The sequence below is a fragment of the Geotrypetes seraphini genome, chromosome 8 (assembly GCF_902459505.1).
Source record: "Geotrypetes seraphini chromosome 8, aGeoSer1.1, whole genome shotgun sequence".
NCBI classification, from domain to species: Eukaryota; Metazoa; Chordata; class Amphibia; order Gymnophiona; family Dermophiidae; genus Geotrypetes; species Geotrypetes seraphini.
Genome location: NC_047091.1, coordinates 127,587,908 through 127,602,419, shown reverse-complemented (window position 1 = coordinate 127,602,419; position 14,512 = coordinate 127,587,908). Strand labels below are relative to the sequence as shown.

Below are 14,512 nucleotides of genomic sequence, written 5' to 3'. Positions count from 1 at the left end.
GGGAAAATGAGTTCCCGTGGGGATGAAGAAAAATTTGTCCCCATGCCATTCTCTAGTGGGGAGTTTGGTTTTGAAAGGGGGGAGGGGCCAAAATATTGACACGGCACCTAAAAATGGTACCACAAGATCTGGAAGTAAAGGAAAACAGCCAGCTGTTTCAGGCTCTGGTGTTTCCAGATCTCTGTGCTGTTCCTTCCACAGGTGGACCGGATCATGTTGGTGAGTTATAGGGTGTGTTGCAAAGGTTAGTGGGCAGGGGTGTAGGAGAGCAATTAGTGGGAGCAGTGCAGGGTAGGAGTTCAGAGGTAGAAAGGGTTGGAGGGCAACAGCGGGAGTTGAGGAATAAGAAGTTTTTGAAGAATCTGAGGTAATTAAGCATATGCAGTTTGAAAAGCGGCAACGTAGTGGAGTGGCTGCTTCCAGTCTATGTTCACCTTCCTCGGAGTCAAAAACTGGAATGACATCGCAGTGACTATAAGAACGGAAACCAACCATACCATATTCCGAAAGAAACTGAAAACTTCACTCTTTGACAACTAATTCTTCTAGAATCATCATAAGCACCTGATCTTTACTTAATTCGCCTAAGTTTTATGTTTTCTGTCCCCCTTCTACTCCTCCTTCCACCCTAACCCTCTTCCTTTCCTTTCCTCAAGTTGCCTAGAACCTGATTAGGTGTGCGCGACACACAAATATTACATTAGATTAGATTATTGGGATTTGTCTGATTTGTCTTTATCTGATATAGACATGAATGTTAATTCTATGGGTAGGTGTAAGGGCAGTGCTTGAAGAGGCAGCTAGTATAATGAAGAAGGGTCATACCTTGCGTGAGATTGCACCATTGGATTGTTTTATTACAGCTAATTGGAAGCAGAAGATTTTGTGTGGGAAATATGTGGATTTGTTTGTTTTGATTGCTAGAAAGTATGAAGGTGGGGATAAAAAGAAAGATGAGGGGAAGGAAGAAAGTAAGATGAAAATGGTAAGAGTTCCCCAAACCATTTTCAATTGGTTATTAGGGTTTTATATGTTTTCAAGTGTATTTGAGGTCTGTAAAACCTTCTTTCTATCTGAGATTGTTGAAGTACTCGGATTTAATCTTAAGAACATAAGAACTGCCATCTCCGGATCAGACCTTCGGTCCATCAAGTCCGGCGATCCGCACACGCGGAGGCCCTGCCAGGTGTACACCTGGCGTAATTTATAGTCCACCATATCTTTATATGCCTCTCTTAAGGAGATATGCATCTAGTTTGCTCTTGAAGCCTAGGACGGTCGATTCCGCAATAATCTCCTCTGGGAGGGCATTCCAGGTGTCAACCACTCTCTGAGTGAAGCAGAACTTCCTGACATTAGTCCTGAATCTGTCCCCCCTTAGCTTCATTTCATGTCCTCTAGTCCGTGTCAAATTGGACAATGTAAATAATCTTCTCTGCTCTATTTTGTCGATTCCTTTCAGTATTTTGAAGGTCTCGATCATATCCCCATGCAGTCTCCTTTTCTCAAGTGAGAACAATCCTAGTGTTATAAGTCTATCCTCGTATTCCAGTTTCTCCATACCCTTCACCAGTTTTGTTGCTCGTCTCTGCACCCTCTCCAGCAGTTTTATATCCTTCTTTAGGTAGGGAGACCAATGTTGGACGCAGTATTCCAAGTGCGGTCTGACCATTGCCCTATAAAGCGGCATTATAACTTTCTCCGATCTACTCAAGATTCCTTTCTTTATCATGCCCAACATTCTATTTGCCTTCTTTGCCGCTGCCGCGCATTGTGCCGACGGCTTCAGGGTCCTATCTATCAGTACACCCAGGTCCTTTTCTTGTTCACTCTTCCCCAGAGTTGCACCTGACATTGTATACTCGTATTCCTTATTCTTATTGCCTAAATGCATTACCTTGCATTTCTCCACATTGAACTTCATCTGCCATTTCTCCGCCCATGTTTCTAACCGACACAAGTCGCTCTGGAGTTCCTCACTATCCTCCTACGATCTGATCGCCCGGCACAGTTTTGTATCGTCTGCAAACTTGATGATCTCACTGGATGTTCCTTCCTCCAGGTCATTGATATAAACATTAAAAAGGATCGGCCCAAGTACCGAGCCCTGGGGTACACCACTAGTCACTTTCTCCCAGTCGGAGAACTTCCCATTTATGCCCACTCTCTGCTTTCGGTTTTCCAGCCATTTTCCTATCCATCTTTGTATATCTCCCTCTATGCCATGGCTTTGTAGTTTCCTGAGAAGTCTTTCGTGTGGAACTTTGTCGAACGCTTTCTGGAAGTCCAAGTATATTATGTCCACAGGCTTCCCACTATCAATTTGCTCGTTCACGGTCTCAAAAAATTGGAGTAAATTCGTCAAACACGATTTCCCTTTCCTGAATCCATGTTGACTGGGTTTCATCAAGTCGTGTGCGTCCAAGTGCTGGACTATGCTATCTTTGATCAGTGCTTCAACCATCTTGCCGGGGACCGACGTACGACTCACAGGCCTATAGTTGCCCGGTTCCCCTCTCGATCCTTTTTTGAAAATTGGCGTGACGTTCGCTATCCTCCAGTCGTCCGGTATCTGTCCAGTTCTGATTGTCAGGTTTGCAAGTTTTTGCAATAACTCTCCGATTTCAACCTTCAATTCCTTTAAGACTCTCGGGTGAATTCCATCCGGTCCAGGGGATTTGTCACTTTTAAGTTTGTCGATCTGATAGTATATCTGGTCTAAGTCCACTTCAACTGTGGTGAGGCTATCTTCTATTTCTCCTGCAAACACTTTCTCCGCTTCAGGTATTGTTGAGGTGTCCTCCTTCGTAAAGACGGACGCAAAGAAGGAATTTAGTTTGTCTGCGATTTGTTTATCTTCCTTGATGTACCCTTTTCTTCCCTGGTCATCCAGGGGTCCCACTGCCTCTTTTGCAGGTTTTTTCCCTTTCACGTATCTAAAGAAGGGCTTGAAGTTTTTGGCCTCCTGGGCTATTTTTTCCTCATATTCCTGTTTTGCATCCCTCACCGCCTTGTGACATTTCTTCTGATCATCTTTATGTTTGTTCCAGGCTTCGGTTGTCTTTATGCATTTCCATTTTTTGAAAGAGTCCTTCTTTTCTTTTATGGCTTCCTTCACCTGTATGGTAAGCCATGCCGGTTCTCTTTTGCTCTTTGTTCTCCGATCTTTGGGAATCCTCGGAATGTAGAGATCTTGTGCTTCTGTGATAGTATTTTTCAGTAGGGACCATGCCTGATCTACCGTTTCAAGTTTGTCCACCATCTTCTCGAGTCGTTTTTTCTACCATGGCTCTCATGCGATCGTATTTACCCTTTTTAAAGTTTAAGGTGGTGGTTAAGGTTTTGGCATGTTTCCCTTTTCCGATGTTAAGTTTAAAGTTGATTACATTGTGATCACTCGTTCCCAGTGGAACCATGACTTCCACTTCTGTTATCGGTCCCGTGAGGCCATTTAGGACCAAGTCCAAGGTGGCGTTGCCTCTTGTCGGCTCTTTTACCATTTGTTCCAGGAAGCAATCCCCTAGCACCTCCAGGAACTTGGCCTCCTTGCCGCAGTTGGAGGTTGCTAGTTTCCAGTCTATCCCTGGGAAATTGAAGTCTCCCAATATAATTACATTGCCTGTCTTGCATTCTTGTTTGATTTCTTCCATCATTTCTGAGTCAGTTTCCTCCGCCTGTCCTGGGGGACGATAGTAAAGGCCAATTTTCGTGTCTGCTCCATATTTACCAGGAATTTTGATCCAGAGTGACTCAAGCTTCTCTTTCATTTCTGTTGTAACCATTTCAGCAGAATCTATTTCCTCCTTAACATATAGAGCAATACCTCCACCTTTCTGCCCTACTCGATCTCTTCTATACAGTTTGTATCCCTGTAGTACTGTGTCCCATTTGTTTTCTTCATTCCACCATGTTTCTGTTATGCCAATGATATCCAATATGTCATGTCTTGCTATTGTCTCTAGTTCCCCCATTTTGTTACCTAGACTTCTAGCATTCGTATACATACATCTAAGTTCCCTTCGTGTTACCTTTTTGGACCTTCTACTCTTGGCCATTCCTATAGTTTCAATTACGGTATCCTTTACTGCTCCTGTGTTATCACCCTTGTTTGCTGTGTGGTCATCCCCTCCTGTGTCTGAGTCTATGGAGGATGGGTATGGTTGAACTATGATGAGCGTTTTTGGAAGAGTATGGCTCAAGAAAAATCTGAATTGTGGGGAGTGGGGGATGTGATGTTGATTTGTGGTTGGCTGAATTGACTCCTTAAGAAAAAGGAACTTCAACCCAATAGGGTATTCTCAAAACAGGCAAAGATACTTAAATTAAAGTCACATTTATCATCAACCTCTATACATTATTTTCTGAATAAATAACTCCAAATGGGAAGGGTCCACAAAGATATATTTATGAAACCAGACATTTATAAGGAAATCTAACAAAAAAAGAAGCTCCTACTGCCAAAGTCTTAGACTTAAGCTATAGGAATTGCTTCCTGTGAAATTGCATCTGTCTGGCTACATCTGGAAATATTGGCAATTGCTGGCCAAAGAACAAAACCTGTTTCTTGCCAAAATACAATTTCAAAATAGTTTTCTTTTCCACCTCAGTCTGAAAGGTAACTAATAAAGTAGCTCGTTTAACTGTATAGTCTGATTTCTTCCACAGGTGCTCAAGCAGCTGAACTGGTAGCCCATACTCAGGCATGCATTCTTTCCCAAGGAGCATCTACCACCATTTATACAGACTCTAAGTATGCATTTGGAATTCACCACACCATGGTCAACTCTGGAAGGAACATGGATTTGTGACATCTTCTGGGCAACCTAATTTTCAAGCTACGAAGGTAAGAGATGTTCTGCAAGCTATCTAGCTTCCTTCTGACTTAACTATTGTGCACTGCCAAGCTCATACCAGTGATGCAGAGATTGCAGGGAAAACACCCTTGCTAATGCTGTGATTAAGGCCACAGCCTTACAACCTCTATCTCCCTGCCTCCAAGCTCCAACAACAGCATGTGACCTCCCTGCACTATCTACTGTCTATGAGACTATAATACATGATGAACTGAGTGAATGAACTGAGCAATGGGAGGCGTATGAGGACGATCAGGAAATATGGAGAGTTCCAGATGGGCAACCAATTGTACTCCATTATTTATTGCACACTCGGGTAAGTGACACTCATCGATCTAGACCAGTGGTTCCCAAACCTGTCCTGGGGGACCCCCAGCCAGTCAGGTTTTCAAGATATCCCTAATGAATATGCATGAGAGAGATTTGCATACCTGTCACTTCCATTATATGCAAATCTCTCTCATGCATATTCATTAGGGATATCTTGAAAACCTGACTGGCTGGGGGTCCCCCAGGACAGGTTTGGGAACTACTGATCTAGACATTAGAGCCATGAGGCCTTTGCGCAACAAGTTTTAGCTTCAAGGTATGCCCCAGAAATTCACCAGGCTGCTGCTCAAGCTACTACTCTGTGTTCTACTTGTGCTGCTTTTAATCCACAGCCACATCCTACTTCCAGACCAGAAACCAGACCATAGGCTTTTTACGCTTTCTAACTTTTTCTAGCCATTTTAACCATGCGCCCGCAAGGGGCAGGAGCGAGGGAATCACAAACCTTCATCCAATGACTCCCCCCACTGGACAACCAGTTATTTAGTAGGCCAAGGGGGGTAGGGAGCTTGGCTGGGAGAGTTATAAATATGTTAAGTGATTATTGGCTAGTAGCCCTTCATCAAAAGGGGGGAATGAAAGAGATTACTAAACATATCACTTCTGAAATTGTGCAGGACCTAATGAACAGACTATCAGTCCATGAAAGGGGTAAGCAGGAGTTGAGTGATTTGCTATGACAGATACTGTAAATGCCAAGTGGTACAAAAAAATGTTTGCAAAAGTGTGTGAAGACGTGAGGGGCCAAGTTCTGACCTATTACCTCCTGACTGATTGCTGCAAACTGCACATGCTTGGAATGTATCATTTTATGTTTCTTCTGGTAGTCTTAAGAATCATTCTATATATAAGTTCATGTAAACCTTTTTTTTTTTTCTTTTCCTTCTCTTCCTATATTTTAAGTTCTGGTAAACCGTGCCGAGCTCCACATCCGTGGAGATGATGCGGTATATAAACTTAAGGTTTAGTTTAGTTTAGTAATTAAATATAAAGTTACTAATTAGTGAAATGCATGCTTGAGCAAACCATTATCTATTATCTGAGGCAGTGCTTATTAAAATATTGATACTGTAACACAATAAAGGACATAGCACAAAGCTTTATATCTCAAACAGAGACTGTTTACTAAATTCCTGTCTCCTAGCACTGGTATAATAAACATTTCTCATGTAGTGCTATCAGTGGTCAGTGATCTAATTATCTGACAGAGCTTAGCCATACTTGGAGGAGTCCTGAGGCTTGGAATTGATACTTAGTGCTATATGTCTGGGCATTCTTTGGTCCCTTTGTTGCTTCCAGGTCATCCCTCTCTTACGATTTAGTACAGGACTAATATAATGTTACAGACTATTTCAGGTATTCTGGTTAGAGACTGCTTTGGCCAAATTTATTTATTTTTCTTGCACTTTTAACTCTTTAACCATAGTTGGAATCTTTGCTACTTTAAATTTTACTGTCTCGCTTTATGAATCTCAGGTTGAGGGATTCTTGGGTCCTCCACTGTGTGGACCCTCTTTCCTGTTTGAGGAGCCCTGGTTTATTGTTCCTTCAATAGGCAACATATAAAAAAACTGATTGTTCTTGGAATGGGTCCTAAAGTGACTTACTGGGATAGAAAATGGTTGAGTGGAAGGACACAAAGAGTAGCAGTAAATGCAGTTTACTCAGAAGTAAGAGATGTTACCAGTAGTATATTATATGAATCTTTCTTGGTTCAGTGGTTTTTAATATATTCATAAGTGATATTGTGGAAGGGCTGTTGGGTAAGGTTTGTCTCTTTGTGGATGATACTAAAATCTTCAATATGGTAGACACCCCTGATGGTGTAGAAAACATGAGGAGTAATTTTGCAAAACTTAAAGAATGATCCAGAACAGTGGTTCTCAATCCTGTCCTGAGGGACCCTCAGCCAGTTGGGTTTTCAGAAGATCCCTAATGAATATGCATGAGGGAGATATGCATATAATGGAGGAGACAGGCATGCAAATATATCTCATGCACATTCATTAGGAATCTCCTGAAAACCCGACTGGCTAGGGATCCCCATGGACAAGACTGAGAAACACTGGTCTAGAATTTGGCAGTTAAGGTCTATAAAATACTGAGTGGAGTGGAAAGGGTACATGTGAATTGCTTGTTTACTCTTTCCAAAAATACTAGGACTAGGGGGCAAGCAATGAAGCTGGTAAATAGTAGATTTACAATAAACTGGAGAAAATAAATATTTCTTTACTCAATGTATAATTAAACTCTGGAATTCATTGCCAGAGAATGAGGTGAGCTTTGGATCATTTCCTAACACAAAAGTCCATAAGCCATTATTGAGATGGCTTGGGGGAAATCCACTGCTTATTTTTTACTCCTTGGGATCATGCCAAGTACTTCTTACATGGGTTGATGATACTGGGCTTGATGAACCTTCGGTCTGTCCCAGTATGGCAACTCGTATGTTCTTAATGCTAAAATTTGGAGGCTCATGCATTTGGGGTGTAAAAATCTGAGGGAGCAGTACAGTGTTGAGGGTAAAGTATTTCTGTGTACATAACAAGAGTAGAATTTGGAGGTGATCAAATCTGATGAACTCTAAATGATCAAAAAGGTAGAAAGGCAACAGCAAAAAAACAGAGAAATTCTTAGGGAGATAAATGGCAAGGAAGAAAAAAGAGGTGATAGTGCCTTTGAATAAGTCTCTGGTGAGACCTCATTAAAGTACTGAGTACAATTCTGGATACCACATTTTCAAAGAAAAGATATAAACAAGATAGAGTCTGTCTGCTACCAAAATGGTTAATGGTCTTTATCATAAAGTGTATGAGGCAGACTTAAAAATCTCAATATGCATACTTTGTAAAGAAGGCTGCAGAGGGGATGTAAGATAAAAACATTTAAATACCTCTAAGGCAAGTCTCTTGCAACTGAAAGGAAGCTCTGGAATGAGGGGACACAGGATGAAGGGGATAGACTCAGTAGTAATCTAAGGAAATACTTCTTTACAGAAAGGGTGATGGGTGCATGGGGGAGGATGTAGAGACAGAGACTGTATCTGAATATAAGAAAGAATGAGATAAGCACAAAGAATCTTTAAAGGAGAGAAAGGGTTTGTAGAAGGTCTGAATGAACAGATCTTGTTTATCTATCATAATTTTCTCTGTTTGTTTCTAGGACTACCTAATCTAGCATGAATGTGTTTGATCTAAAACACAGATAGTAGGTCTAGAACAGTGGTCTCAAACTCGTGGCCCGGGGACAACATGCGGCCCGCCAAGTACTATTTTGAGGCCCTCGGTATGTTTATTATAATCACAAAAGTAAAATAAAACAGTTTCTTGATCATGTCTCTTTAGCTATAAATGACAATATTATTATTAAAACTTAGCCAAAAGGAAAGGTTTATAAGCTTTATATAAAGAGTTTTACCTCATGCAAAATTGTTATTTCTTTAATAAGACATTAACTATTTTTCTGAGGCCCTCCAAGTACCTAACAAATCCAAAATGTGGCCCTGCAAAGGGTTTGAGTTTGAGACCACTGGTCTAGAAGAAAAAAGATTTTTTTTGTCAAAGATAGTGACCAGGGATCCAAGATTGTGCACATCCTCTCTATCTTCTTTGCTGAAGGCAAATCTTCCTTGATGAATATGGGGGAAGAAGAAGCAAGCTAAGACCAGAAGCTATCCTTCAACCACTGCTCAAGTGCTTATCTCAGTCCAGCTGACCTTGGAATCTTTCGGGGGTCACTCCTGTAAATGTGGCACAAACTTAGGCATCGCCCTCATTGAAAGGGTGAATAAACATGTGGATAAAGATGAGCCAGTTAATATTGTGTATCTGGATTTTCAAAACAGCATTTGACAAAGTACCTCATGAAAGACTCCTGAGGAAATTAGAAGAAATAGAAGGTAATGTCAATTAAGGATTCATAATTGGTTAAAAGTTAGAAATCAGAGAATAGGGTTAACTAGTCAATATTCACAAAGGAGAAGGGTAAATAGTGGGGTTCTCCAAGCTGGGATTGCTGCTTTTTAACATATTTATCAATGATCTAGAGATGGGAATAACTAGTGAGATAATTAAATTTGCTGATAACACAAAGTTGTTCAAAGTTGCTAAATTGCAAGAGGATTGTAAAAAAATTTCAAGAGGACCTTTGTACTGAGCATCAAAATGGCAGATGACATTTAATGTGAGAGAGTGCAATGTGATGCATGTGGGAAAGAAGAACCCTAACTATAGCAATGTGATGCAGGGTTCCATGTTAGGATTCACCACCCAGGAAAATAATCTAATTGTCGTCATGGAGAATACATTAAAACCCTCAGCTCAGTGTGCAGTGGCAGCTAAGAAAGCAAATAGAATGTTAGGATTTATCAGGAAAGGAATGGAAAACAAAGAAGAAAATGTTATAATGCTTTTGTACTGCTCCATGGTGCGGCTGCACATCGAATACTGTGTGCAATTCTGGTCTCCATATCTCAAAAAAATATAGCAGAATTAGAAAAGCTATAGAGAAGGGCAACAAAAATGATAAAGGGGATGGGACAACATCCCTATGAGGAAAAGCTAAAGTGGCTAGAGCACTTCAGCCTGGAGAAGAGATGGCTTAGGGGAGATAGAGATCTAAAATATACTGAGTAGAGTGGAATGGATAGATGTGAATCGCTTGTTTACTTTTTCCAAAAATACTAGGACCAGAGGACATACAATGAACCTACTAAGCAGTAGATTTAAAACAAACAGGAGAAAATATTTCTTCACTCAACAAGTAATTAAACTCTGAAATTCATTGCCAGAGAATGTGGTAAAAGCAGTTAGTTTAGTAGGGTTTAAAAAAGGTTTGGATAATTTCCTAAAAGACTATAAGCCATTACTAAGATGGATAAGCAGCTTAAAATCTGTTTTACTCTTTGGGATCTTGCCAAGTACTTATTAAGCCCCAAAGTTAGGGTGGCACCCCCAATCTCGAAGAACTGCTGAGATGCTGCGGTGTGCACCAGTCAATGCAAGTAGTGCTAGGAGTTAGGCAGAAGACCCATCAACATTTTTCATCCCTCAAATTCTAGCTGAAAGAGAGGTCGTGGCAGCCATTTGTAAAAGCCTACTAAAAGGGGCAGAAATGAGGGGATTTCACTCCTGCCCCCAACAATCCCCATGGATCATCAAAGAGAAGGCTAGCCTAGATCTTGAAGGGAGGGAAGTTGGGGGAAACCTCATTTCAGGGATGTAGGGGAGCAGTTTTAGGTATCATGGTCTAGGGGAAGGGGAGAAGGGCTCTTTCAGAGGCCAGGAAAGGGATCACGTTGAGGGGGGGGGGGGGGTGCTTTCAGAGCCAGTTATGTGGGTCCCAGCCAATATTCAGTGCCAGGACCCCATAGCTAAGTGGAATAATTTAAGACAGCTTTTAAGCTCCTTCCTAACACTGCTCCCAGTACTGCCCCTGACCTACCCACTTATTTTAGCAGTGGTCAGAGGCAATATTCAGTGGCAATCTTAGTGCTATTAAATATCAGGGTAGGTGATGACAAGCAAATTAAGCAGGCAGAAACCTCTCTTGCCCGCTTAAATTGCTTTGAATATTGGCTGGATTGTTCTTAGATTCTAAAATTAGGATTTATCATGATCTTTCAAGTGAGACCTAGAAGAGGCATAAAGAATTCTTGTGAGCATGAGTTCCAGTCCTAGGAGTGAATTGTGCTTTCCAATTTCTATGTTGTTGCTTTGTATCTTGTGGTTCTGTTAATTTCCTGTTTTATGAGCCTAGACAGTTATCAGCTTTTCTTGTATCTAGAGAAGGTAATTATAATGTTAATTTAGTATAATATACACTTTACCTTAGCCAGTTCCCTTTTACCACCCCTGATATTAAGGGCTCTTTATTAAACTTATTTCCTTTTCGCCTTGGATCCTAATAATTGTAGACTAAATTTGTTGTTCCTTTTCCTTATTGATTTGATTGTAGTACTGTTTTAAAATATATATATATACAAGTTGTATTTTAAATCTTTATTGCTCAAATTGAGATAAAAATAACATAAAAAAATAGATTGTAACCAAATTGAATGATGACCTCAAATGACAACAGATCAAAAAAAAGATCGAAATAAGAATAGAAACAGCATTATCTGCTAAATCTGTTTCAGAAAGAACTTCACAGTAGATTTTTGAGGAGGAGGATAAAAAGAGGAAAAGTAAGAGAAATGAGATTACTGAGAAGGCTCTTAATTTTTTCCTGAACATGAACAGCCAGCTTTTCTTCAATAGGTCCCAGAATAGCAGGGGTTGCTGGTCTAATCAATATTCCAAAGATGGAAGGGTTTCCAATAGAAGACGATCAAAACTATATTTTTCTGTTTCAGCTAAAACTAAACCTGCAAACTAATTTCATCACTTGGCTTTAGCTAAAACCAAAACCAGCTGCCACTAATCAGCTCTGAACCCTCTCTCTTCTCCTAAAAAGAAACAACTTTCCTCCAAGGCACACCCCCCCAAATAAAAGTAGCTTTCTTCTTGGACCCCCACCACTATCCTTAGGCGCCCCCTGGGAACTACCTTACAAGCATGATTAGTCCAGTTGTGCAATCAGGGCAGGAGTGATCCTCACTCCTGTCACTGTTGGCTACATTGTTAAAACAGTTGCTGCAACTTCAAGTGGCAGTCTTGCAAGACTGCCTCTAGAAGTCACTGCAGCCATTTTAAGATTGGAGCTAGCATGGATAGGCAATCACTCCCACCCATGCCGGCTCTAATCTCAAAAAGGTTGCCATGATTTCTGACAGCATTATCACATGACTATCGCTTGATGTTGTGGCAGCTATTCTTACAAGAGCTATCAGGAGCAGGAGTGAGCGGGGATCACTCTTGCCCTGACTATACCACTGGACCACCAATGCTTTTAAGTAGGCCCAGATGGAGGGTCCTATGGATGATGGCTGAAAACACACTTGCAATTTCATTTGAAACTGAAACAAGACTGAATTCAGATTTCAGGTCAGTTTTGGCACCAAAACCAAAATTCAGTTGGCTTCTAGTTTTCAAGTGTTGTTAGAGTCAGTGTTAATTAACAAAGTAGTAAGATTTCTTAGACTTTTTTTATACTTATACTATGATAGTGGTGATGACCTCTGAAGTGAGCTAAGGAGGAAAGAATCTTGTGCTGGTTTTAAATCTTCTTAGCTCTCCTAGGTTGGCATTTAAGTAGGCAAAGGCCACAGTGAAATCATGGACAGCAATGTTTCTGACAGCATGCTGATAATTAAGAGGATCAGGAGCATCAAGAGTTGATCTCAAAGTTTGACTCCAGAAGTTAGCTTGGGCTTAAAGGGTGAGACATGTGAAGTAGCTTGAGAGAAAACTAGAACATAAAGGAGCCATGGCTTCCATAGAGTCTCTAGCAATAGAGGATGGAGTTGGGAAAATTAACAATAAAAATGTCACCTAGATCAGTGGTTCCCAGTAAAACAGAGGAAGGAGTTCAATATTATTATCAAGAATAAGACTGTGTTTGAAAGCAGACTTGGACTGTACCCAGCAGGGGCGTAGCCAAACACCCAATTTTTGGTGGGCCTGAACTCCAGTTAGGTGAGCAAAAGATCCTATCTCTCCCTCTCCCACCTAGATAAGGTAAGGCAAGACGATCTGATTTGGTTGGTTTCTTTCCCCCACTGCCTATCAAAGAGCCGATCTTCACCAGCAGCAAGCAACGTGAATGATACACACTTCTCATGCCAGTCCCACAGCCTTCCTTCTGATGCACAACGTGAATGATACACACTGCTCATGCCAGTCCCACAGCCTTCCTTCTGATGCACTCTGCCTCTGCAGAAACAGGAAATTGCATCAAAAGAAATGCTGTGAGGCCAGCATGAGCAGCGTGTATCAGTCACATTACTAGCTGCTGGCGAAGGTCATCCTTTTCAAGGTACGCAGGAGAAGAAGTTTTGGGAGTTTTTAGCTGGTGGGGCTTGGGGATCCCAGCTAGCTACCTCATAGACATGCCACCACTAGGGGGGCCTGAGCCCAAAGTGGGTGGGCCCAGGCTTTGCCATAGGTACCCAAATTTTAGTGACAGAGGAGGCAATGTGTCAGGCTAAGGGGTGACATGGACATGGATATAAAGAGGCTTCTGAGACCACTATGGGAGCTGTACAAAAAATAAGCAGTCTTACCTGAAGAAGGGGATGAGAAACTGGCCCCCTAATATCAGAATGTAGCAAAAGGAGGACATAACCTCGCTTTGGGAAAGAACAAAAACATGGTCAGGTGAAAGTGCCATTAAGTGCTCTGGAGGCCCAATTGCAGGTGACTATAAAAGTAAAGTAACAAAATACAGAGATTTGTATGTGTGTACATTTATTTCTGAAAACAGATACACAGACTATCCTAAATTTTTAGAAAGCAAACCCAGACCTGTGCAGTTCACATATTTACATTCACATTCATTTCTTTTTTAAAATCGAATCTGACATTTGGGCTCATGTTTTTAAATTATAGCAATGCAGTTTATTGCTGTGGAAAGGCAATTTTTTTCCAGTTCATGCTAAGAAAAGCGGAAGTTTTAAGGAAGTGATTTTCAGGATGACTGATGAGTACTGGGGTCAAGTCCCTATTTATTCAATAGAAATAGACCCAAAATCATATCTTACCTCTAGTTTCTCAGTCAGCTCTCTTTGCATTTTCTCATATTGTCGGCTCATGTCTTGATTTCTCTCCAACAAAGCTTTCCCGAGTCTAGCAGCAAGTATCAAGTCCTTTTCCTTCTGACGGATTACAGACAGCAGCTCGGGATCCTTCACAGAATCAGATCCCTGCATAACAGAGGCCGAATCGCCATTCTGATGCCGTTCCCCGGACAGAAGGGAGAGCTCTTCCAATACAATCTCCAGATTTTCCAAGGATTGAAGCTGCGTTGGCCTCAGAGGCGCTGCTAGCAATTTAACAATTCCGGTATCCTCCGTGTGCAGCTCCATGCAGGCGCTGTCCAGCTCCCGTGGTGCTGAAGTGACAGACCTAGGCAGTAGATTGCTGCCTAGGAGCTGAACACCTCAGCACCACTCCGCAGCCAAATCAAATCTGGGTTACTCAATTTATCTGCTGTAATCCGATGGTTGGGCAGAGATTATATTCACCAAGAAGCCCTGTTGCTCCTTTGAAATATTCCAACTCGTAACTGCAGTCGTTCTTCCAACACCTTTCAGCTGCTATCAAAAAGCAATTGCAATTTTTTTTCTTACTTACATTGGTGATCTGTAGTTGGATTCTGTCCCTGTAAGGAGACTGAAGTGTGTAACAGCTTCCATGACTGTAACTTCAGCAGCTGCTTTTTTTTTTAATTAA

General features: G+C 41.4%; 1 protein-coding gene across 1 annotated transcript in view; it reads right to left on the bottom strand.

Moving 5' to 3' along the window:
- BICDL1 (BICD family like cargo adaptor 1) overlaps window positions 1–14,145 on the bottom strand; it is a 97,867-nt gene extending 83,722 nt beyond the window's left edge. Inside the window, exon 1 of the mRNA XM_033955992.1 lies at window positions 13,822–14,145. Within this exon, the coding sequence (XP_033811883.1) occupies window positions 13,822–14,145 (324 nt within the window). The remainder of the gene's footprint in view (window positions 1–13,821) is intronic.
- Window positions 14,146–14,512: the final 367 nt, after the last annotated feature.